Raw genomic sequence first — 22,993 nt, forward strand, 5'->3', positions numbered from 1 at the left:
GTATGAAACAAGCTGGCTGAGTAAGGCCCCACTTTTTGCTTCCAGGAATCCAGACTAGGAATGTCACTAATCAGTCCTCCTTTGTCATCTTCCCACCTATTTCTCTGAGGCCACGATGATTTTCTCATAAAAGGATACTCATAGAGAGGCTGCGTGGGATGAGTCCAAGATACACATTTTTCCCTTTCTCCTGACACAAAGACATCTGACCAGAGGGTGCTAGGCATTTGCTAGAAGCAAATAGGACAAACGTGAGGAAAATGGGAATAAACTGAGGAACTGTAACTCCGTTATAGGAAAGAGTCCGTTTGTTTGGGTGATACTTATGTGACTGGGAAGAGGGCTGAAGCCGAAAATCAGTTTCCACGGAACCTTTGTTCTGGCTGAACTTCACCACCTGCATGCATGGTGGTGTAAACTTTTAAAAGTTTGTAAAGGGCTGCAAACTTTGGGGATGACGCATAGTGGCTAGCACAGAACATCTGCTTAGTAAATGGCCTGCACTATTAGAGATGCTCCACTAGCCCAGACTGACTCATTCTCAGTCTGGTTCCATTTTAAGATTTTGGAGACTTGATATATTAACTGTGGCTGCTATACCAAAAACCCGGTGGCTTTAAACAACAGAAATTTATTCTCTCCTAGTTCTGGAAGCCAGAAGTCTGAAATCAGAATCACTGGGCCAAAATTAAGATGTCAACAGGGCAATGCTCCCTCCAGAAGCTCTAGGGGAGAATTCATTCCTTGCATCTTCCAGCTTCTGGTGGCTGCTGGCATTCCTTGGCTGTGGCCTCATGACTCCAATCTTCAGGGCCAGCATCTTCAAATCCCTTTCTGTTCTGTCTTCTCATTGCCTTCCCTGTGTGGGCAAATTCTCCCTCTATCTCCCTCTTACATATGTGATTGTATTTAGGACACAGCCAGATAATCCAGGATTATCTCCTTATCTCAAAATCCTTAACATAATCAGTCTGCAAAGATCCTTTCTACAAATAAGATAAAATTTACAGGCTCCAGGGACTAGGACCTGATGTCTTTGGGGGCCATTATTCGGCCTGCCACACCAGGAAAACTTAGCATTATCCAAAGAACAGAGCAGGGAGCGGTGACTGCAAGAAGCCTCAGGCTGTCTCTATCACCATGAAGATACTTGTTGTCCACACTGCACTATTTTGGTGTAATGCCTGCAGTTAACGTATGTGATATCATTGACACAGCACAGGTATCCAAATCTTTTGGATTCAAAATTTTTTTTTTCATGATTTTATTGGTCTAGGATGACCAACCGTCAGTGTGAGGGTTTTTGTTTTGTTTTTTAAATTTATTTATTTATTCATTTTTGGCTGTGTTGGGTCTTCATTTCTGTGCGAGGGCTTTCTCTAGTTGTGGTGAGCGGGGGCCACTCTTCATCGCGGTGCACGGGCCTCTCACTATCGCGGCCTCTCTTGTTGCGGAGCACAGGCTCCAGACGCGCAGGCTCAGTAGTTGTGGCTCATGGGCCCAGCTGCTCCGCGGCATGTGGGATCCTCCCAGCCCAGGGCTCGAACCCATGTCCCCTGCATTGGCAGGCAGATTCTCAACCACTGCGCCACCAGGGAAGCCCTGCGTTCAAATTATTAAAATCTGAGCTGCTCAACAGCCTCCAGGATGGAACCGCCTGCATTGTCTGTTTTGAGGGACCTGAAGCCTAGCTTCTCCTGCTTATCACCTGGCCTTAGCTCTACCAACCACTCCCTCCTCCTTATTGTTAAACACAGTCTGTGTGAGGAAACCCATGAGGGAGCTGGCCTAGTTGGTGAGGCTAGTTTGGGTAAGAGGGATGTACCCGGCGGTCCTTTATTTGGTGGGTTCCTTGATGGGCAGTTGGGTATCAGCAGGAGAGTTGAGATAGGAGCCTTGGATTTATTACCATTTTACCACCCTGATGCTCTGCATAGCCCTCTATGGTTCCTGGGTCCCTGGGTTAGAAACACTTGCTGAGGTGGGGCTGACCCTACACACTGGGCCTCACGTCTGCTGGGAAACCAGCCAACAGGCTCTTCCTGCAGCATAGAGCTCCATCTCCACAGAGCTGAGTTAAATGTTCATACGTGGAAACAGATGGAACTAGTAATGAACGTTTGGGCAGTTTTCAGGCCACAATTATGCTTTCACACATTTGAAAGCTGTCATTTCTTGATTTGTTCTCTAGTGATATCAATGAATCCCATATCCTTAGTGCAGTGCAAGGCTGGCACTAGGGTGAGGCAAGTGAGGCACTCACCTCGGGTGCAAAATTTAAAAGGGTACCAAAAAACTTAGTAATCAAATAACATTTTAAATACAATATTTAAAAAATATAAAATCAGCAAACTGTGGCCCACAGGCTAGCTACCTATTTTTGTACATAGAGTTTTACTGGAACCAGGGCTAGGATTAGGGTGCAGTGTGGCAGTCATGCAGGTGTTGGTTGAATTTTGTCTTTAAAATGCTGATATTTTGTTCATCAAGGGTTTTTTTTTTTGCATTGTTTTGACTTTCTCAAATAATTTTTAAATAATTTTGATTTTTAAATTTAATTTTTAAATTAAAATATTTTTCAAACCCAGTTTTTTTCAAGATAGCCATTTTTCTCCAAGACAACCATTATATCTTGGTATGGAACACAAGTGTTTTATGCATATGTCCCAATTTCTCACAGAAAATACTAAAAAGGTGTACTTAAGAATCCAGATTTAGGGCTTCCCTGGTGGCACAGTGGTTAAGAATCCGCCTGCCAATGCAGGGGACATGGGTTTGAGCCCTGGTCCGGGAAGATCCCACGTGCTGTGGAGCAACTAAGCCCGTGTGCCACAGCTACTGAGCCTGCGCTCTAGAGCCTGCGAGCCACAACTACTGAAGCCCGCATGCCTAGAGTCCGTGCTCTGCAACAAGAGAAGCCACCGCAATGAGAAGCCCGTGCACTGTAACAAAGAGTAGCCCCGGCTCGCTGCAACTAGAGAAAGCCCGCACGCAGCAACAAAGACCCAACACAGCCAAAAATAAATAAATAAAATAAATAAATTTATTAAAAAAAAAGAATCCAGATTTAATAAAATTAATAATCTTTACTACTTCATGAAGGATATTATGTGAAATTGACTTTTTTTTTTACTATGTGTACACAGTGGCCATAAGTTTTACTTGCTATTACTTTTACACCATTAATGCAAATGCCAATACAGTAAAAAAGACCAAAAAAATCTTAGAATTATTATGAAAATACTTTTTGTCCCACACACCCCTTGAGAGGGTCTTGGGAAACTCCAGAGATCTATAGACCACACTTTGAAAACTGCTGCCTTAAAGGATAAGGTTTTAATGATTTAAAGGTTAAAACCATTAAAGGTCAAAACCATTATCAAAAACAAGCTAAAATCCTCAGTCAGATGGGAGCAACATAATTATGACTAACTCCAAAGTTAGTTTTGTAAAAATAAGTGGTGAAGAGTTAAAGCAAATTGATCCATCTGTCCTATAAACAGTTCTAAGCAATTAGGAGTTCTTTGAAACTAAAGGTAAGGTATGAACAATATGTAAAAGAATCTGAATGCCTTGAATATAATCAGTGATCTGAAAGCAGGGCCATTTTAGGGCAACCCATCCCTCACCTCCCCTGCCTCCGGGGAATGAGGAAGCAGAGGAAACTATAGCAATAGCAGGAAGATCAAGGCAAACATACCACACACAGCATCCCTAGGCTGTTCAAAGATCCTGGGGCCAGTCTGCCTGGTAGTAAAGCTCTCTCCTGCCACTTCCTAGCATACAACTGTGGGCAAATTCCCAAACCACTATCTGTCTCAGTTTTCTCACGTGTAATATGAATATAATATTAAATATACCTTCCTCATATGATCGTTGTAGAGAGTTCATGAGATGACGTAAAGCACTGAGCACAGTGTCTGAGACAGTAAATATTTAGTAAATGTATCTTACTAAAAACAAGCATACTTCTGTACTGATTCATTGCCCTGTGTTCAGTAACTTTCCCTCAAATGCACAAATGCTTAATTAGCCCACTGTCTTACTTGTGTTAGGTGTTCAGTAAAGGTTACGTCCTCCCTCCAGCCAGACTGGGAAGCCTGTCTGGACCTGTTATTTCATCCATGCTGCTTTGAGTGTCATGGCTTTCTCACCAACAATTCACTGAGAAATCTGATGCTTAAATGTGAAAAAGTGTATCAATGTGCAAATTGTTATGTAGAAATGGAAATGTTTGTTATATAGTAGAATTATGCTTTATATTTTCTTGAAATTATCTTTATTGATGTTGAAAACATGTTTGAAAAACAAAGGAATTGGGCTTCCCTGGTGGCGCAGTGGTTGAGAATCTGCCTGCTAATGCAGGAGACACGGGTTCGAGCCCTGGTCTGGGAAGATCCCGCATGCCGCGGAGCGGCTGGGCCTGTGAGCCACAATTACTGAGCATGCGCGTCTGGAGCTTGTGCCCCGCAGCGGGAGGGGCCGCGATAGTGAAAGGCCCGAGCACCGCGATGAGGAGCGGTCCCCGCACCGCGATGGAGAGTGGCCCCCACTTGCCGCAACTAGAGAAAGCCCTCGCACGAACCGAAGACCCAGCACAGCCAAAAATAAATAAATAAATAAATAAATAATTTAAAAAAAAAAAAACAAAGGAATTGTTTTTAAACATCAAAACTAGCAAAACATTTAACCCACCAACAGAAAAACATCAACCTGGCTTTGCTAAGAGGTCTCTATGGTAGACAAAATAATGCTCCCCTACAAAGATGTCCACATCCTAATCCCCAGAACCTGTGAATATGTCCTTTTACATGGCAAAAGAGATTTTGCAGATGTGATTCAGTTAAAAACCTTGCGATGGGGAAACTGTCCTGGATTATCCTTATGGGCCCAGTGTAATCACAAGGGTCCTTAAAAACGGAAGAGGAAATAGACATTTCACCAAAGAAGACATACAGATGGTCAAGAGGCACATGAAAAGATGCTCAACATCACTAATTATCAGAGAAATGCAAATCAAAACTACAATGAGGCATCACCTCACACCAATCAGAATGGCCATTATCAAAAAATCTACAAACAATAAATGCTGGAGAGGGTGTGGAGAAAAGGGAACCCTCTTGCACTGTTGGTGGGAATGTAAATTGATACAACCACTATGGAGAACAGTATGGAGTTTCCTTTAAAAACTAAAACTGGAACTACCATATGACCCAGCAATCCCACTCCTGGGCATATACCCTGAGAAAATCATAATTCAAAAAGAGACATGTACCACAATGTTCATTGCAGCACTATTTACAATAGCCAGGTCATGGAAGCAACCTAAATGTCCATCAACAGATGAATGGGTAAAGATGTGGCACATATATACAATGGAATATTACTCAGCCATAAAAAGAAACGAAATTGAGTTATTTGTAGTGAGGTGGATGGACCTAGAGTCTGTCATACAGAGTGAAGTAAGTCAGAAAGAGAAAAACAAATACCGTATGCTAACGCATATATATGGAATCTAAAAAAAAAAAAAAAAATGGTACTGATGAACCTAGTGGCAGGCAGGGCAGGAATAAAGATGTAGACATAGAGAACGGACTTGAGGACACAGTGGGGGAGGGGGAAGCTGGGACGAAGTGAGAGAGTGGCATGGACTTATATATACTACCAAATGTAAAATAGATAGCTGTGGGAAGCAGCTACATAGCACAGGGAGATCAGCTGGGTGCTTTGCTACGACCTAGAGAGGTGGGATAGGGAGGGTGGGAGGGAGGCTCAAGAACGAGGAGATATGGGGATGTATGTGTGCATGTGGCTGATTCACTTTGTTGTGCGAAAGAGGCTAGTGCAGTCTTGTGAAGCAGTTATACTCCAATAAAGATTAAAAAAAAAAAAAAACGGAAGAGGAAAGCAGAAGTCAGGCAGGGGAAGATTTGACTATAGAAGAAGGGCACAGAGAGATGCAACATTGCTGGCTTTGGAGACTGAGGAAGAGGCCACATGTCAAGAAATATGGGCAGCCTCTAGAAGCTAGAAAGGCCAAGGACACAGATTCTCCCCTACAGCCTCCTGAAAGGAATGCAGACCCACCAACACCTTGATTTTAGCTCAGTGACACCCATGTCGGACTTCTGAACTACAGAATTGTAAGATAATAAAGTTGTGTTGGTTAAGCCACTAAGTTTGTAGTAATTTGTTACAGCAGCAAATAGAAAACTAATACAGTCCCAAAGGTTATCCCAATCACCCTTGGTATGCTTCAGTGCACAATAAAATGAGTAGCCAGGTCACCAGGCTGGGAACTAATCATTCCCCTGGCTTCACTCAGCTTCCCAGTGCAGCTTCTGGCCATTTAAATGCCACAGAGTAAGAGACTGACCATTAACGACAGTCCCCACCCCTGAAGATTTGGATTCTAAAGGCCTGGGACACAAGAACATCTATGTATAACTGGTGACTCTATTAGAAATGGTTGGTGGCCCACACTTTGAGAGACATTCATTTTACTCACAAGGAGCTTACAATTTAGGTGCTAAGTAAACAGAATTCCAGTCCATAACAGATGAATAAATATGCATACTTCCAAAGAGAAATTAACAGCCAGGGCAAGGGTAAAAGGCTGGAAATGGCCCAGAACACATAAATCCTTCCCCATGCTTATGTTAATAAAAAACGTGTGTCATAGAATTAAGCCAGATGAGATCTCTGTCTGTTCTCTCCTATGTGGCCAGTGCTTCAGGGTTCTGGAGCAGGCAAAACAGAATGCTGGCAGCCCTGCAGACCTCTCATGACAAAGCGTCCCTGGTGAGCACAGACCTCAGACAGAACCCTTCCCAGCGCCCCACCTGTCCTACCTGCCCCACCTGCTTCTGTATGAGGTGGTAATGTGCTGGCCCAGGGTGTGTCATCTTCAAACTGAACCCAGCTGCTGATGGCTGAAGCCAGGTCAGGTGGAGGCTGCCCAGGGCTCAGGGGAGGGGAGGCCGCTTCAGAGATGAGGCCCATCTTTTCAGAAGAGTCATCGTGCTCCGAGGGGGAAAGGTCCTGAGAGCCTCCATCCACCACACGGTTCTCCCCGGAAGAGCTCTCGGACTGGTCTGAGGAAGACGATGGTCCTGGGAGGTGCTCTTCAGTGCCCCCTGAAACAGATACCAGAAACTGCCATCACATCACGCAAGGAAGGCCACTCTTCAGAACTGTCTCGTGGAGGAAAAACAAAGGACAGGCAAGCAGTGATCAAAGGACTCACCATTACAGGGTGTGAGGGCAGAAAAACAGCCATGCCCACCTGTCTCTACGCTAAAACAGTGTTTACCTTAAAATGTGTAAAAACTATACCCTAGGGTGTCCATAGCAGTCTCCATGCAGGCTGAGACTGGGAGTCTTGTTCACTATTCTTATCCTAGCATCTACTCCAGTGCTTAGGGGTCACAAACAAAATTCCTACAGAGGCCAAGCAACAGATAGAATTAGGTCGAATTAGAAAAGCGAAAGGCAATGGGGAATGGTGGAGACCGTGGCTCAACAGGAGAGCTTCTGTCTGGACTAAAAACATTCAAACTCAAACTCTGCGCAGTCCAAACAACACACATCTGCGGGCCACCATGTGCAAACCCTGCACTAATGACCAGCTGAATGTGGCACAGAGCTTCCTCTAGCTTTTGTGTCACTGCATTGGTCCTGGAACATTTAATAGCCTTCAAAAACTTGTTTTTAAATAACAGAACTAGATCCCAATTGTGGTGGTGATTACACAAATCTACACATGTGTTAAAATTCATCAACTCTAGACCAAAAATGGTCACTTTTACTGTATGAAAATGTTTAAAAAATAGAAGCACTGATGTGAAACTCCTTTCTCCCATCACTAGCCAAACAAACAGGTCTACCTGAATGTAATTATTTAGATAAGCGCTGTCCTAAAAAAGTAAAAGGTGGGCCACAGATGAATTTTAAATTTTCTAGTAGCCACATTTTAAAACTAAAAAGAAACAGGCGCAACTACTTTTAATAATATGTATTTCAACTCAGCATGTTGAAAATGTGTAATACCAACATGTAATTGATAAAAAACTGTTAATAAAACATTTAACTTCTACTAGGTCCTCGAAATTCAGTGTGGGTATTTCACATTTATAACGCATCTCAATTCAGACTAGCCATATTTCAGACTCGATAGCCATGTGGCTACCGTATTGGACAGCACACCTGTAAACTCACACTTTCCAGGTGCTGTGAATGAAGCTGGGAGGATTTCAGGCGGCAGTAGCAGCAGCCGTGGAACAGAAGCAGCTGATGTGGTTCTGTAAATAGCTCCCGCATCCCACCTTGACCTTCATCCCTGAGCACCGTTCCCCAGAAGTCAATCTAGCCACCTTCATCATGATCACGAGTGACAATTATGAGCCCTTTCCATGTGCCAGTCACTGCTGTAAGCGCTTCACATGTTAATTCATTTAATCCTCACAACCACCCTGAGGTAGGTACTGTGATTACCCGTACTGCACAGATGAACAACCACCCAGGGAGGTTAAATCAATTATCCACTCAAGGACACATCACTCATCCATAATGGAGCCAGGATTTGAGCCCAAGGGATCTGGCTCCAGCACCTGTCACTCTTGACAATTATGCTTTAAAAACTGAGACAATCCAAATTACTGTTGGGAATAATAACCAAAAAGACCGAGCATAAAGTACTTTGGAAATAGGAAGTTAATGTTCATTGGAAGAAAGCAGACAATACTTTTGGTGTTTCCAGGTCCTTGTTTGGGGCCCTAAGTCCTAAGATGCTTCCTCCAGGCTTCTAAGTGGAAGAATCTGGACCTGAAGAAAGGGACAAACTGGCTCTGTTTTCCATATCAAGATCCCCCCAAAAGAATGATCAAATAGAAGCCATACCAAGCAGGTGTGGTTCTCTGTTAATCTTTTCACTTAGGCGATGGAAGTTCTTACCCTCAGAAGGGACAGAAAAGGGTGGCTCCTCATTGAAGGAGACCCACTCCGACTGGTGGGTAGCGATCACATGGTCCAAGGTCGTCATGCTAGGAAGGTGCTGGTCATCTTCACACTGCTGGCCTCAGGCAGACCCCAGAGCAATGCCTGGGGTGGGGTGGGGGTCTGGTAGCACAGTGGACTTGGGCCTGGGGTCTGTTATGGGGGGGTCTCGCGGAGAGTGGCACTCAGAACGTAGACAGATTAGCCTCTCTTGCCTTTGGTTAATCTGCCAAGTGGAAATCTGTTTAAAAAATAAAAAGTAAAAGGGATAACCATCACATTATAACCAATCCACACAGGTCTTGAGCTTTCAACACTGCCCACAAGGAGGTCTGGGTCGTTTCCAACCTATTTACCTTTCTCTATCCCTGTCTTGCCTTCACTTCTCTTACAGAAATATCTGCTTTTAGCATCAAGATCTCTGTATGTGCCTTCATATCAGACATAAATAATCACGCAGATTTTAGCAATTAGATTCTCCAATTTTCCCAATTACTGTATTTTGGAAATACTTTTATCTATAAGGCCATCATTGTAGAACAAATATTAAAATTTTTCAAAGTGCTTTCACTTTCCTTTACCAGATGGCAAAATAAAAGCATGTTCTTTCCTATTAAATCAGTGTGGTTTCTTGCCTTAGGCAGGTAGCTCTTTGCAAGCCTGATTTACATCTTTGGCAGAAACCCAACCATCTCCAGATGGTATCTCCAAGCATGATTTACCAATCAAGAAAAACAGAAATGGAGTCATCTTATTCATTTGGAGTAAGGGGGTAGGGCATATTTACTTTAGGGGCAAATGTGAGTTAAAGAAACACTTTCACTCTAGGACAGTTTGAATTAGTATGTAAAAGTCTAGCCTTTACTCATTGCAATTATGTTCCATGTAAGGATATTTAATAGACTCATAATATTGCTTGTACAGTTAATGTCTTTTTACAACTGGAACCTAACTCTTGATCTTATAATGAATTAGTAAAATCTGAATTAATGCAAAATTAATGTTTCCACATAAAAGCTACTATCCACCTTGAACAGTATCAGTTCTTATTAACTGAATACTCACAATATTCACTTTAGTCTAGAATAATTTAACTTATAGCCTTCTAGCTGGTGCACAATAAAAAGAAAACATTGGAATTTTACTATAGGTTATTATCTGCAGTAAATAATCTATGCTAACGATAATGAGAATAGAAACATTTAATAGCTTTTGCTTTTTTGGTACTTAAAACAATTAGTTTTGTTGCATGATACTTCCTAAAAATAAGTAATGTTTCCTACAGAATCTATAATTTTCAGAAACCTATTTTCATACCATACTTTGATTGAATAGCCATTGTAATTGGGCAAGTATTATTATAATTCTTTCACAGAGGAAGAAATCTGGGCTGAGAGAAGTTAAGTGACTTATCCAACACTTTTGCTGTTTCGAAGCCTTTGTTTGGTGCCCTAAGATTCTAAGATGTTTCTCCCAAGTTTCTAAGTGGAAGAATTCACACATCCTAGGATAGTGACAAATGGACTCTTTTTATTCCATAGTAAGAGACCACCAAAAAAATGATCAAGTAGAGGTCATAACAAGCAGGTATGTTAGATGCACCAAGCTAGGACGTAATAGATGCAACACTTGAGCCCAGGTCTTCTGATGCCGAAACACTCTTATCTTTGGGTCATAGCCACAAAGAAAAATACTAGAGAATATATATAGACTACCACCAACTAAAGTACTTTACAGACATTAATGATAATGGAACCATAATGAAATGATCGGTGAAACTCCTCACTGGAAATCTGCCAATCAGGAATCCAAGCTGTGCACAGAATGGAAAGTCCAGAAACCTCTCTTCCAAGTTCCTCTCCTAATATCCTTACCAATCACAGGACCAGACATGTGCTAACAGCCTGGAGAGTGAGTGCTCCAAACCAGATCTCACCAGAGAACCAGGCAGGGCCCACGGACCCAAAGAGCTGATTCCAGTGGGCTTCTCCCATTAAGCCTTTCTCAAGCCCGTCAAATGTTAGCATCACTCAATGTGGCAACAGCTGCAGGCCAAGATAAGACAGTAAAATTGAAGAGTCAGATTCCCCCCCTCCCAACAACAGCAGCGTGCAAACCAGGTCCAACAACCACCACAAAGCCACAATACTACAAGTCCACGTGCTGACATTTGCAGCATCATATAGCTCAATGGGGAAAAACATCCTGCCCATCCCATGATGATGAATCCAGCGAAATTCACGGATGAGTGTGGGTGGATGAGGGGAAGGGGAAGGGGAAGGAGAGAAGGAAAAGGGTGAAAATAATGGAGAAAATATCTAGAAATTTTAGAGCTCCTAGATTTTAAAGACCAGTAGTCTAGCTCTCAAGTTTTACAGATGGAAAAAAAAGAAAAAAGAAAAAACGAGGCCTAAGGAAATCAGGCATAGTAACAACAGAGACTGAAATGGGCTCGGGAGTTCCACCACCTGGATTTGAGTACTGTACGGTCTTTAAGCCTCAGCTCACACCTCTGCAGCAAAACTCATGTCATAATTTTAAGGATTAAATAAGATAACATACACCAAGTGCTTAGTACTGGGACTGAAAAACCTTATGTAACAATGATGATGATCATAGCAGGTGCGCTTACAGAGGGCTTACTGTGTGCCAGGCCCCAATCCAAGCTCTTTATAAATGTCAGCTATGGCCGTCGCTACTGTAGGTGAATGACTCACGCAAAGGTACACTGCTTGCTAGTCGAAGTCTTGGGACCAGAACACAAATTTCACGAAACCACCCCATTTCTGTCACTTACACATTCTGATTTTAGTGATTTCCCTTTTCAGTGGTTTTTAGAGCAGTTCTCCCAGATACTAAGCGGAGTCAAGCACTCAACTTCCTCTTTATAGATGCAAGCGCTTTCTGGCTGAGGAACCAAGACTACTACTCAGAAGTATGAACAAAAGAAGAGCCCCCAAGATTTATCTACCCTTCCTCAACCTGTCCATCCCAGATCCAGACATGGCTGGTTACAGACCATGAAAAGTCTCAAGAAAGGCTGGGGGAACAAATTTATCACCGGGAACCCCCTATCCTAACCCTGTGAAATGGATTCTAGGTATTTGCCATGAAACAGCTATATCCAGTGAACCCTGAGATGCCCGACCTTGAGCAGCGCTGGGCGGGCAGCTGGAAGCCCTCAGAGGAACCTGATCGTTGTGAGGCTACGTTCACACTGGAATTGGTTTCTCTGTAAAAACCTCACCCCGTTTTTAGAACATGAATCATAAAGTGAGGCTTAGAATCACCACAACGAGCAGTGACTCACTATCAGCAGCAGTGCTGACCAAGAGACACTAAAAATCTCACTAAAGTCTCTGGGCTGCCATTCCAGAGAGAAGCTTCTTCCTCAGCTTCCCTTACACGCTAAAATGGGGGGGTGGAGAATGCAGTTGACTGATGAGATGGGAGTCCGAGAAATAGTTCTGCCTTATGCCAATCTTCTAATATGCATTCAGGAGCCCTAGGTGTCCAGAAACGTATCTGGCACCCTTGGGATATTGAGCAATCAAGCAGCTTGCAATCTAGCTGTGGAGATGAAGATGTTCAGAATAGCAGACACAACAAATCTGGGAATCACTGCCTGCTGGAAGACACACCAGAAAAGCCGTGACAGTTTGGTCATAGATCTGCAAGGGCTGGAACCATAATGGACCAAGCAGGTTTTTGGATTTGAAGGACATCCTTGGTTCTGAACCACTGGAAGGGAAGAGTAAGGACATCCTTGGAACAGGGGTTAGTCTAAGTGACAATTAAGAATCAGACCTTCATGGGACTTGTTTTTGGACCAGTAAAGAGGTCAGTCTGATGACTGCTGAGCTATCTACTGGGGAAATGTGGGGAGAATGGACTGATGAACCTTAACAGCTGAGGAGAAGAGTTCAGTGGGAAATGGGAAGTTGGTGAAAGTCTACGAGCAGACAGTGACCCAAGAGATGTGCTTATGGGAGGTGAACATTCCTCAGACTGTACTGAGCAGGAATTTGGTGATGGAAGCTATCAGCCACAACAGGACCCTAATGTGTCGCACAGAGCCAGGGGCCAGCATCATCAGGAACATGTACTGGGTACTCTGTGCTGGACCCATTCTAGGGCCTGACAGTACAAGGAAGACCGAGACGGCATCACTAGCCTCTAGTAGCTTACAGTAGAATGGAGGGAGGTATGACAGTGACATAATAACACAATAGGCTCTTTAACCTATTGTGACAAGTTAGCCATCAAAACAGTGACAGCAACCTTATAGAGAGTTAGGGTGTTAAGAGACTACCGAGGGCTTGAGCAGTAGGTGGTCATGAGCTGCATCTTAAATGGGAAGTGAGGGCTCTGAGAAAATGAGCAGAGGGGCAAAGGCATTCGAGGAAGAAGAAGCAGAAATGGCATGTCTAGTTCACAGTGAGTTACGCTCTGTTTATCTGAAGAGGGTGGGAGTGAGTTGAGTGCACTGGAAAAGGAGGGGTTGGGACAGTGACAGTTCTCAATTTCGGAATGAGTTGGAACTCTTGAAACTACCCTTTCCGTTCCCACAGCCATTGCCTTGGTTCAGCCCCTCAATGTCTCTCATTCAGACAATTACTAGTCTATTACCTCTCTCCCTGCCTTCAGCATTATCCCCTCTAACCTATTATCCAAACTATTATGCCAGCGTGGTCTGCTTAAAATCTGAAAATGCCCATGCCACAGCTCTGCTTAAAAAGTCCTCAGTGGCTCCTTTCCTCCTATGTTAGCTAGAGTCAGTTTTTGTTGTTTGCAATGAAGAACTCTGATACACGGTACCCTTCCTTGACTCCCACTAATCCCACTTGTTCCTTATCCCCCATGTCTTCTGTATGCTGGTAGTATCTTACCTACACTCATTTACCAAATGATAATGAACCTGTTTGCTAATATGGCTATCATGTCAATTAGTCTGTGAGCTCCCTGAGGAAAGGGACTGGATTTTGTTCTTGTGGATATCTCCAACTCTTTGACTAGGGTCTGACATTTAGTAAATGTTTATTGAGTAAACAGCTGAATGAATGAATGAAAGAATGGACAAATTAACTTGTTTTACCACATAGTAGGTAGCTTCTTCAGGTCTTCTGAGCTGGCAAATGTTTTAGAAGGGTTAATTTAAACACTATGTAGGACTTTCCTGGTGGCGCAGTGGTTAAGAATCCGCTTGCCAATGCAAGGGACACAGGTTTGAGCCCTGGTCCAGGAAGATCCCACATGCCGCGGAGCAACTAAGCCCGTGCGCCACAACTACTGAGTCTGCACTCTAGAGCCCGTGTGCCACAACTACTGAAGCCCACATGCTAGAGCCCGCGCTCTGCAACAGGAGAAGCCACCGCAATGAGAAGCCCGCACACCACAACAAAGAGTAGCCCCCACTCGCCGCAACTAGAGAAAGCCCACGGGCAGCAATGAAGACCCAACACAGCCAAAAATAAATAAACAAAATAAATAAATTTTTTAAAAAATAAAAAATAAACAAATACTATGTATAAGATAGCCTGGGAAACAACCTGGATACAGGGCAACTTGTCCATTCCCCTTTCTCTTTGATCTAAAACTGTGCTATTCAATTCCAACAGCAGCCACTAGACACAGGTAACTATTGAAATGTGGTTAGTCCAAACTGAGTTGTTCTTTAATTGTAAAATACACACCAGATTTCAAAAAGCATAAAAATGTGTAAAATACCTAATAATTTTTATACTGATTACATGTTAAAATGGTAATATTTGTATATACTGGGTTAAATAAAATATATTGTTAAAATTAATTTTACCTGTTTCTCCTAAAATTTTTCAACGGGGCCATTAGAAAATTTAAAACAATACATATGTGGCTTGTACTATATTTCTATTGGACAGCATTGCTCTAAAAGAGTCAGTCTTTATTTAATCCTTGTTTTTGTAGGATATTTTGCATTAGACATAGAATTTGAGGTTGACTTTTTTTTTTTTCTTCAGTATCTTGTCTTTTTGTCCCTACTGTTTCTGGTGAGGAGTTGGTTGTAATTCTTATTTCGCTGTTATATCTTTTCTCTCTGTTTTTCAAGATTTTATCTTTGGTTTTTAGGAATTAACTATGGTATGTCTAGATGTGGTTTTCTTATAACTCATCCTACTTGAAGTCTGTGTAATATCTTGAATTTGTTTGTCAATATTTTCATTAAATTTGGGAAAATTCAGCCACTATTTCTTAAAATATGTTTTCCTCTATCTCTTCTCCTATTGATCTGTCTTCAAGTTCATTGATTCTATCTTCTGTCATCTTCGTTCTCCTCTTAAGCTCATCCTGTGAATTTTTCATCTCAATTATTCAACTTTTTCATTCTAAGATATTCATTAGATTCTTTTATAGTTTCTATTTCTCTGCTGAGATGCCTTTATATTCACTCATTCTGACAATATTTTCCTTTAGTTCTTTGAACATATTTATAATAGTTTCTTTAAAAGCTTTGTCTGCCAAATCCAACATCTGGACCATTTGGGGATTAGTTTCTATTGAGTTTTTTTTTTTTTTTTTTTACTATGGGTAATATTTTCCTGTTTCTTTGCATACCTAACAATTGTTGAGGATACATGAAGACATTCTAGATTTGATCTTCCTCTGCAGAGTTGGTTTTTGCCAGAAGTCAAACTGTCTGCTCACCTTGATCTTGCATAGGCTTGCATAGGCTTGCATAAGCTTGGTCTTCCACTTTGTTGGATGAATCTTTGTAAAGTCAAAGATGTTCCCCAACCTCCTCTAACTACTGCAGGACTCAACTTCCAAACTCAATTTCCCTTGCAATTTTTCTTGACAGCACTTGGCTCTAAGCTTTGTTAGGGTAGATTTTAAAGTAGGCCTTACTCTAGGGCAAGTGTTGGCAAACTATAGCAATGAACCAAGTCTGGCCCTCTGACTTTTTTTGTTAAAAAAAAAGTGACATTGGAATAAAACCATGCTCATTCATTTACATGTTGTCTTTGGACGCTTTTGCTCTACAATAGCAGAGTTGACTAGTTGTGAGAAATATTGAGTGGCTCACAGGGCTTAAAATAATTACCATCTAGCCCTTTATTTAAAAAAAAAAAAAAAATTTACCAACCCTGCTTGAAAGCATAGACTTTTGCCCCTAAGACACAGATTTTCTGTGTCTTTTCTGGATGCTTGGGATATTATTAAGGTGTTAAAAAGGTTTTTCCACTGTTTCTGGGCTGGACCACCAGCGTCCCTCAGTATCAGCTGCTTGACCTTTAGTATCTCTGTTCAGTTCTCAACCCTGGAGCCGCCATTTTTGGTAAATCTCATATAGTTTCAATCTGTTCATGTGTACTCTAGCCTAGCCAAGGACTCCCTGGGTACACCCAGAGAGTGTACCCAGGGAGTCCTGTTCCCCCCCTGCCCTATGCAACCCTCTCCTCTCTAGTGCACTGCCCTGTGGATTCTAGCTGCTTCAATTGCCCCAAACTCAGATCTGTGTTTCCTTAGTTCAGCAAAACTGCTATGCTCAGCCGAACCTCTAAGCATACTATGCTGCAGTCAGGAAACTCTCCCCTGGAAGACAGCCAAGGTGACCATCAGGCTCACCTCATGAGTTTTCCTTCACTCAGGATGGAAATATTGTGCTTTCTGTTGACCAATACCTGAAAACAGTTACCTGATACATTTTGCCTGGTTTTGTGGTTGTTTACTGCAGAAGGACCAGTTTGTTAACCAATTATAGCAAGAATTGAAAGTCCTCCCCTGAAACATTCCTTACTGACTTGTGTTCATTTTTAAAAAAAGAAAAAGAGACTAGATCATCTAAATTAGGGTGATTTTATACTGATATCCTGGAAATATTAATAAGAAGTTTTACAGAACTTTTATAAATCATCTGAGAAGGAAAGGAGGGTTTCATATAGCCATATGGATTAAATCCATCACTTCAGAGCTGGGACAATGTTCTATTTTGTTAGGTTAGCTATGCTATATAACATCATAAAATAATTCTTGCTTGGTTAGAGGTTATTTAAATCTGAGAATTTAGTGATCTTCCTTCTATATCTCTTTGTCATACGTATTCAACCGGACAGTTACTTTAAAAATCTCTGCATCCACTTGTTGGGTTTTGAGGTTACTGGCAAATGCTATCCAGCCAGCTATCAGGGGTTTATGCAAATACATCTTAAACTAGATCCTGGTGCCAATTCCAAACTCCAAAGTAAAGCCTCAGATTTTTCCTGATCAAGGAAAGTCAACTAAAAGTAGAAAGGAAGAATGGGAAAAAAATAAGACTGTGTGAATTCTTTGTATTTCTTTAGAACTTTCTTCTAAAATAAGACATTCAACAAACTTACACTGAGCATCTACTAAGCACTCAGAACTGTGCTCAGTACAGTCATACCAAATAATATCAAGCATGGTTTTACACTCTGCAGCCTCTGTCACAGTGGGCTACAGAAATCACAAAAGTTTAGTCAGGAAGTTAAAGTAACAATGTTGCTTGCTTCATAAATTCTCAGAATAAGCAGAAGCCTGGAAGGCCTGATTACCCTGTGACAAAGACCCAAATCAGATTAAGGACTTGGAACACTGCTTCTTTTCCTTCTTCTTTAAAATTCTTTTCCTTCGTGAGAGAACAGAGCTCATGTTAACAGAACCTGAACAGAGTTCACTGGAGAACACACACACACACACACACACACACACACACACACACACACACACTTTAATTAACAGGTGCCTTGATGTTCTTAAAAGGGAAAAATAGAATGGCCCTGGTTGTTTGTTCTTCCTATCTTGTCACCATTTTTTCTTTCATTTAAATATTTAATTTTTTAAAAATAAAAAGAGACTGATCCCTCTTCTTCCATTGGAAATTGGTGAATAGAATGAATACCCCAGTCTCAAGTCACGCATATAGGAGAAAGAACTCCAAAAGGAACATATGTCATATTTCAACTATAGTCAGTATGTATCTATGACTCTCCATAGACTCACTCACCCCTATTTCTCTCTTTCAGTCATATACACCATAATCCCCCATCCCCAGATGTCTGTTTTTGCCCCATCTAAAGTCATATTATTTGTGTGTGTGTGTGTATACACAAAAACATATATACAAATACATACACATATACATACATATATGTGTACATGCATACATGTATATATATCCCAAGGTTATAATTATAAATATTCTATCGTGTGATTTTTCTTCAAAATAAACAATCCTGATGGCTGTGCTATCCACAACTTCACAGCTCCACATTCAGAGTCAAGGATCTATGTCACACTTGACTTGCAAAACAGGTTGCCTCTGATCTTGGTGCATTCCTGAGGCAGTGACCCGGAATGACATCCCTAGGTAGCTGAACAGTATGTCACATTCAGTGAATAACCCTGGTAGGAGGTCAAGCTTTAAAGTTTGTGGAATACTTTCTAGTACCTTGAACTCTTAGAAGATGGCTTACTCCATCTTGTAAACTCATCTCAGCTTACTTTGGTTTTACATCTGGAATAGAGATACTAATATCTCCCTGTATGAAAGTAGGAAGTTGGTGTGGATAATTTCCTTTCATCTATATTTTAGATGTTCTATCATGAGACTGTCAGTTTCCTAGGAGTCTATAGGAGGCTTGTGGGTCCCAATGGCCATATTTCCTAAGCATAACCCTAAAACTTTCCAAGAAGCTTAACAAAATATTGGTATTGTATTTCTTTGAAGCTGTCATAGATTGTAAACTGCATCTAATTTCAGAGATTATAAAATATTAAAAATTGGGGGCTTCCCTGGTGGCGCAGTGGTTGAGAGTCTGCCTGCCAATGCAGAGGACACGGGTTCAAGCCCTGGTCTGGGAAGATCCCACATGCCGCAGAGCAACTGGGCCCGTGAGCCACAATTACTGAGCCTGCACGTCTGGAGCCTGTGCTCCGCAACAAGAGAGGCCGCGATAGTGAGAGGCCCGCGCACCGCGATGAAGAGTGGCCCCCGCTTGCCAAAACTAGAGAAAGCCCTCGCACAGAAACGAAGACCCAACACAGCCAAAAAATAAAATAAAATAAATAAATAAATTTTTAAAAAAATATTAAAAATTGTATATATACATACATATATTTCTTAGAATCCATGAAATAGATTCTTTTTTTATACCAAATACTTACCAAAAACCACAATTAGTATATATTTCCAGGATGCAAAGAAACTCATAGATAATTTCAATCCATTTTTATAATAACACTGAGATAAGTAAAGCAGAAATTTCTCTCACTTGATAGATAAGGGAACTGGCTCATAGAGGTTGCTTGACTAGTCTAAGGTCACACTGCTAACCATGACAGAGGTGGGACAGGATTACAAGTCTCTTGACTCTAAATTCTGCATTTTTTCCACTATACCACATTCTACTTTCCAGAAAACAGGTTTAACAGATATGTTAGCTACATCATCAACATCCATTTCCTCTTATCATCCAGCACTGGAGGATAGGTCATTATTGGTTGAGCCAATCACAGTAATTCCTATTCCTGCTTTCCGAGCCTCCCTTGAACCTATGGGTGGCCACTTGGCTAAGTTCTGGCCAATGAGACATAAATGGAAGTATGGTCAGAAATAAAGCTCTGAGAAGTGTTTTTTATCTTTGCTCTGTTTTGCATTCCCAATGAAGATAACAGATATTACTCATGCTGTCCTAATCCTACTCATGTTCTCTTTTTTCCTGCCTTGAATACAGTCATGATGGCTGGCTGGAGCTACTATAACCACAAGGAAAGGCTAACAGAATCACAGAGTCATTGATCCTGATGTCACTGAGCCACTGAACCAGTATCAATAATCACTCATCTCTATATTTATTGTTACGTGAAAAAAAATTTTTTGGTTTAAGTTATTATATTCAAGTTTTCTGATACTTACAGGCAAATGCAATTCTAATAAAATAAGAGAGAGAAATTGTGGCAAGCAGAATTCTATGATGACTCCCATAATCTCCACACCCTGGTGTTACTACTGTGATTATGTCATAGTACATGGCAAAAAGGATTTTGCAGATACAATTAAGGTTACTAATCAATTGACCTTAAGATAGGGTGACTACCCATGCAAGCTTAAGCTAATCAACGAGCCCTTTAAAAGGAGAGAGTTTTCTCTGGCTGGTAGCAGAAGAGGAAGTCAGAGAGATTCAAAGTGTGAAAGGAAGGTTCTCCACTGCTGAGATGGAGGCCACAGGGCAAGGATCTGAGGGCAGCCTCTAGGAGCTGAGAGTGGTACCCAACTGAGAGCCAGAAAGATAAAGGAGACAACAATCCTACAACCACAAGAAATTGAATTCTCCCAACAAAAGGCATAAGCTTAGAGGAGATCCTGAGTTCCAGGTGAGAACACAGTGACCAACCCTTAATTTCAGCCTGTCACATCCTGGGCAGAGGATCCACCCAGGCTGTGCCAGTGCTACAGTTTAAAACTGGGAGAATTAATTCTAGAGCTCAGAATCTCAAGGGCCTGGGCATAGCCTTCTTTAGATAATTTCCAAATATGGATAAGGGACTGAATTTCAACAAAAATCAACTATTGCCCATAGTACGGAGTAAATTAAAAAACAATACAGTAGCAAAATACCACTAAGCTTTACATGTAGCACTTCGGAACATATTACATGGATTTCTCTCTCTAGAAAGTTTAATTTCTTTTTCTGCCTTGCTTACTTAGGCCACTGCAAAATTAGCTTGCCTTTCCAGAGACATGGAGCAAGGCTGAAAGGGTGATCATTTTCAGTGCAAAATGTTAAACAACAATTTTGGGTGCCTTTCCTTTCAAAATCAGGAGGCCAACAAACATTCAACCAGTTTTCTGGAGAAGGAATGATGATATCATGCCAGTGACTCTTCAGTTAGGGATGTTAGCATTTTGGAAGGTGTTAGAGGTGGGATGAAGGAAGAGTGAGCACAAAGGAAGGAAAATAAAAGTAGAACCAAGTGTGGAATCTCCAAACTCTTTCTAAAAATAGGATATGTAGGGACTTCCCTGGTGGTACAGTGGTTAAGAATTCACCCTCCAACACAGGGGACTTGGGTTCGATCCCTGGTCAGGGAACTAGATCCCGCATGCTCCAACTAAGGAGCACACATGCCACAACTAAGACCTGGTGCAACAAGGATAAATTAAACAAATAAAAATGTAAAATAAATGTTTCAAATAAATAAATAAATAAAAATAGGATATGTATTAATTCATCCAACAAATTGTTAGTAGAGAGACCTGCTAGATAGTCAGGATACAAAATAGATAGATACAGACCCTGCCTTCAAGGGGTTTCTATCCAAGAGGGGAAAACAGGGACAGGACAAGTCAACTATAAACAAATAAGAATCCTGCAAATCGATAAAGGGTTCAGACAAGGAATAACAAGGGATCCTATAATATATAGGGTGATAGGCGCTCTCTCTGAAGAGGTTACATTTAACTACTACCTGAAGGATGAGAAGACCCAGACCATGACAAGAAGTAGAGTGTATGCATGGTAGAAAAGACCAAAGACACAAAGAGTCTGAGATGGGAAAAAATTAACAAGAAGAAAAAAAAAAAAAAAAAAGAAAAAACTTGAACTGAGCATAGAGGGAGCAAGGAGGATGGGGCATGGGATAAGGTTGCAAAGGTAGTTCACGTTATGAACTATGTAGATATGGGGTCTTGTGAGCCAGATTTGGGTGTTTAGATTTCATTCTAAGCACAATGAAAAGCCAATGAAGGATTTAAAGAAGAGTACCAAAATTCAATTTGCCTCTTTAGAAGCTGAGTGGAGAACAGATTGGAAGAGGAAAGAATGGAAGCAAAGAGAACAATTAGGAAGCTACTGTACTAGTTGAGACAAAAGACAATGAAACAACTAAAGTATCCATCAACAGATGAATGGATAAACAAAATGTGGTATATACATATAATGGAATATTATTCAGCCTTAAATAGGAAGGAAATTCTGACACATCCTGTAACATGGATGAACCTTGAGGACATGTGCTAAGTGAAATAAGCCTGTCACAAAAGGACAAATATTGTACTATTCCACTTATATGAGGTACCTAGAGTAGTCGGATTCATAGCAACAGAAAGTAGAATGGTGGTTGCCAGGGTCTGGAGTCGGGGTGGGAAGAAAGGGAGTTATTATTTAATGGGTACTGAGTTTCAGTTTTGAAAGATGAAAAGAGTTCTGGAGATGGATGGTGGTGATGATTGCACAACAATGTGAATGTACCTAATTCCACAGAACAATACACTTAAAAAAGGTTAAATGATAAATTTTTTGTTATATATATTTTAACACTATGATGCTCCAGCCAAGCCCTAGGACCCTGTAACTCCAAATGGACAGAAAAGAGAAGGGAGCCCAAGTTAGGGAGAGCTGCCATGCTCTGTCCCTCAATACAAGGGCATGTAGGAGCCAGAGGTCCTGGACCAAGCAGGCCACTCTATAGCTAGCTGCTTAGAAAAAGGTTGGAAATGTGGCTTTTCTCTATGAGATTCTTTGATCTCAGGCTTGGGTGGAAAAAATGAAAATGCTGCTAAACAACTCAGTAAATACAGAAACAAGTGTCCTTGGTGATATCTCTATCAGCAGGAGAGGGGCAAGTACCAGGCATTCCATAACAAGGGCAGGAACTTCCTGAAACCACAGACAATTTTACAATTCTGAATAATTATTAAGCGAGATAATGTGGGTGAGAGGGCTCTGTAGACTGCAGAGCATGATTCAAAAAGTAAGCTCTGCATATTTTTGTCAATCAAGAAGGAGAATGTGCAAAGGGATAGGGGCCCAGAAAACAAAGTCTGGTGCTTTGCAGACTCTCCTGGGGCCACCAACCATTCTTCCCCATGGCTGGTCAGGGAAGCAAAGGCACAGGGAAGAGGAGCAGCTGCAGTGGCTCTTGCTTTCTAATAGTGGTGCCCACAGACCTATCTCCTACCTCCTTGCCCTGGACCCAAGGACTACGTATGTGCAGGCTC

At 41.6% G+C, this 22,993-nt stretch overlaps 1 protein-coding gene across 4 annotated transcripts in view; it reads right to left on the reverse strand.

The window, feature by feature from the left end:
- The window catches only part of STON2 (stonin 2), a 153,535-nt gene that overhangs the window by 110,829 nt on the left and 19,713 nt on the right, over positions 1-22,993 (reverse strand). For 3 of the 4 annotated variants that reach the window (XM_057541993.1, XM_057541994.1, XM_057541996.1), the window contains exons 2-3: positions 8,953-9,235; positions 6,852-7,136 (exon numbers count right to left, since the gene is read on the reverse strand). In XM_057541993.1, coding sequence (XP_057397976.1) covers positions 6,852-7,136; positions 8,953-9,040 — 373 coding nt within the window. In that variant the 5' untranslated portion in view covers positions 9,041-9,235. The remainder of the gene's footprint in view (positions 1-6,851; positions 7,137-8,952; positions 9,236-22,993) is intronic. The other variant, XM_057541995.1, reaches the window with a different exon arrangement.

The sequence above is a fragment of the Balaenoptera acutorostrata genome, chromosome 3, assembly GCF_949987535.1.
Source record: "Balaenoptera acutorostrata chromosome 3, mBalAcu1.1, whole genome shotgun sequence".
Classification (NCBI taxonomy): domain Eukaryota; kingdom Metazoa; phylum Chordata; class Mammalia; order Artiodactyla; family Balaenopteridae; genus Balaenoptera; species Balaenoptera acutorostrata.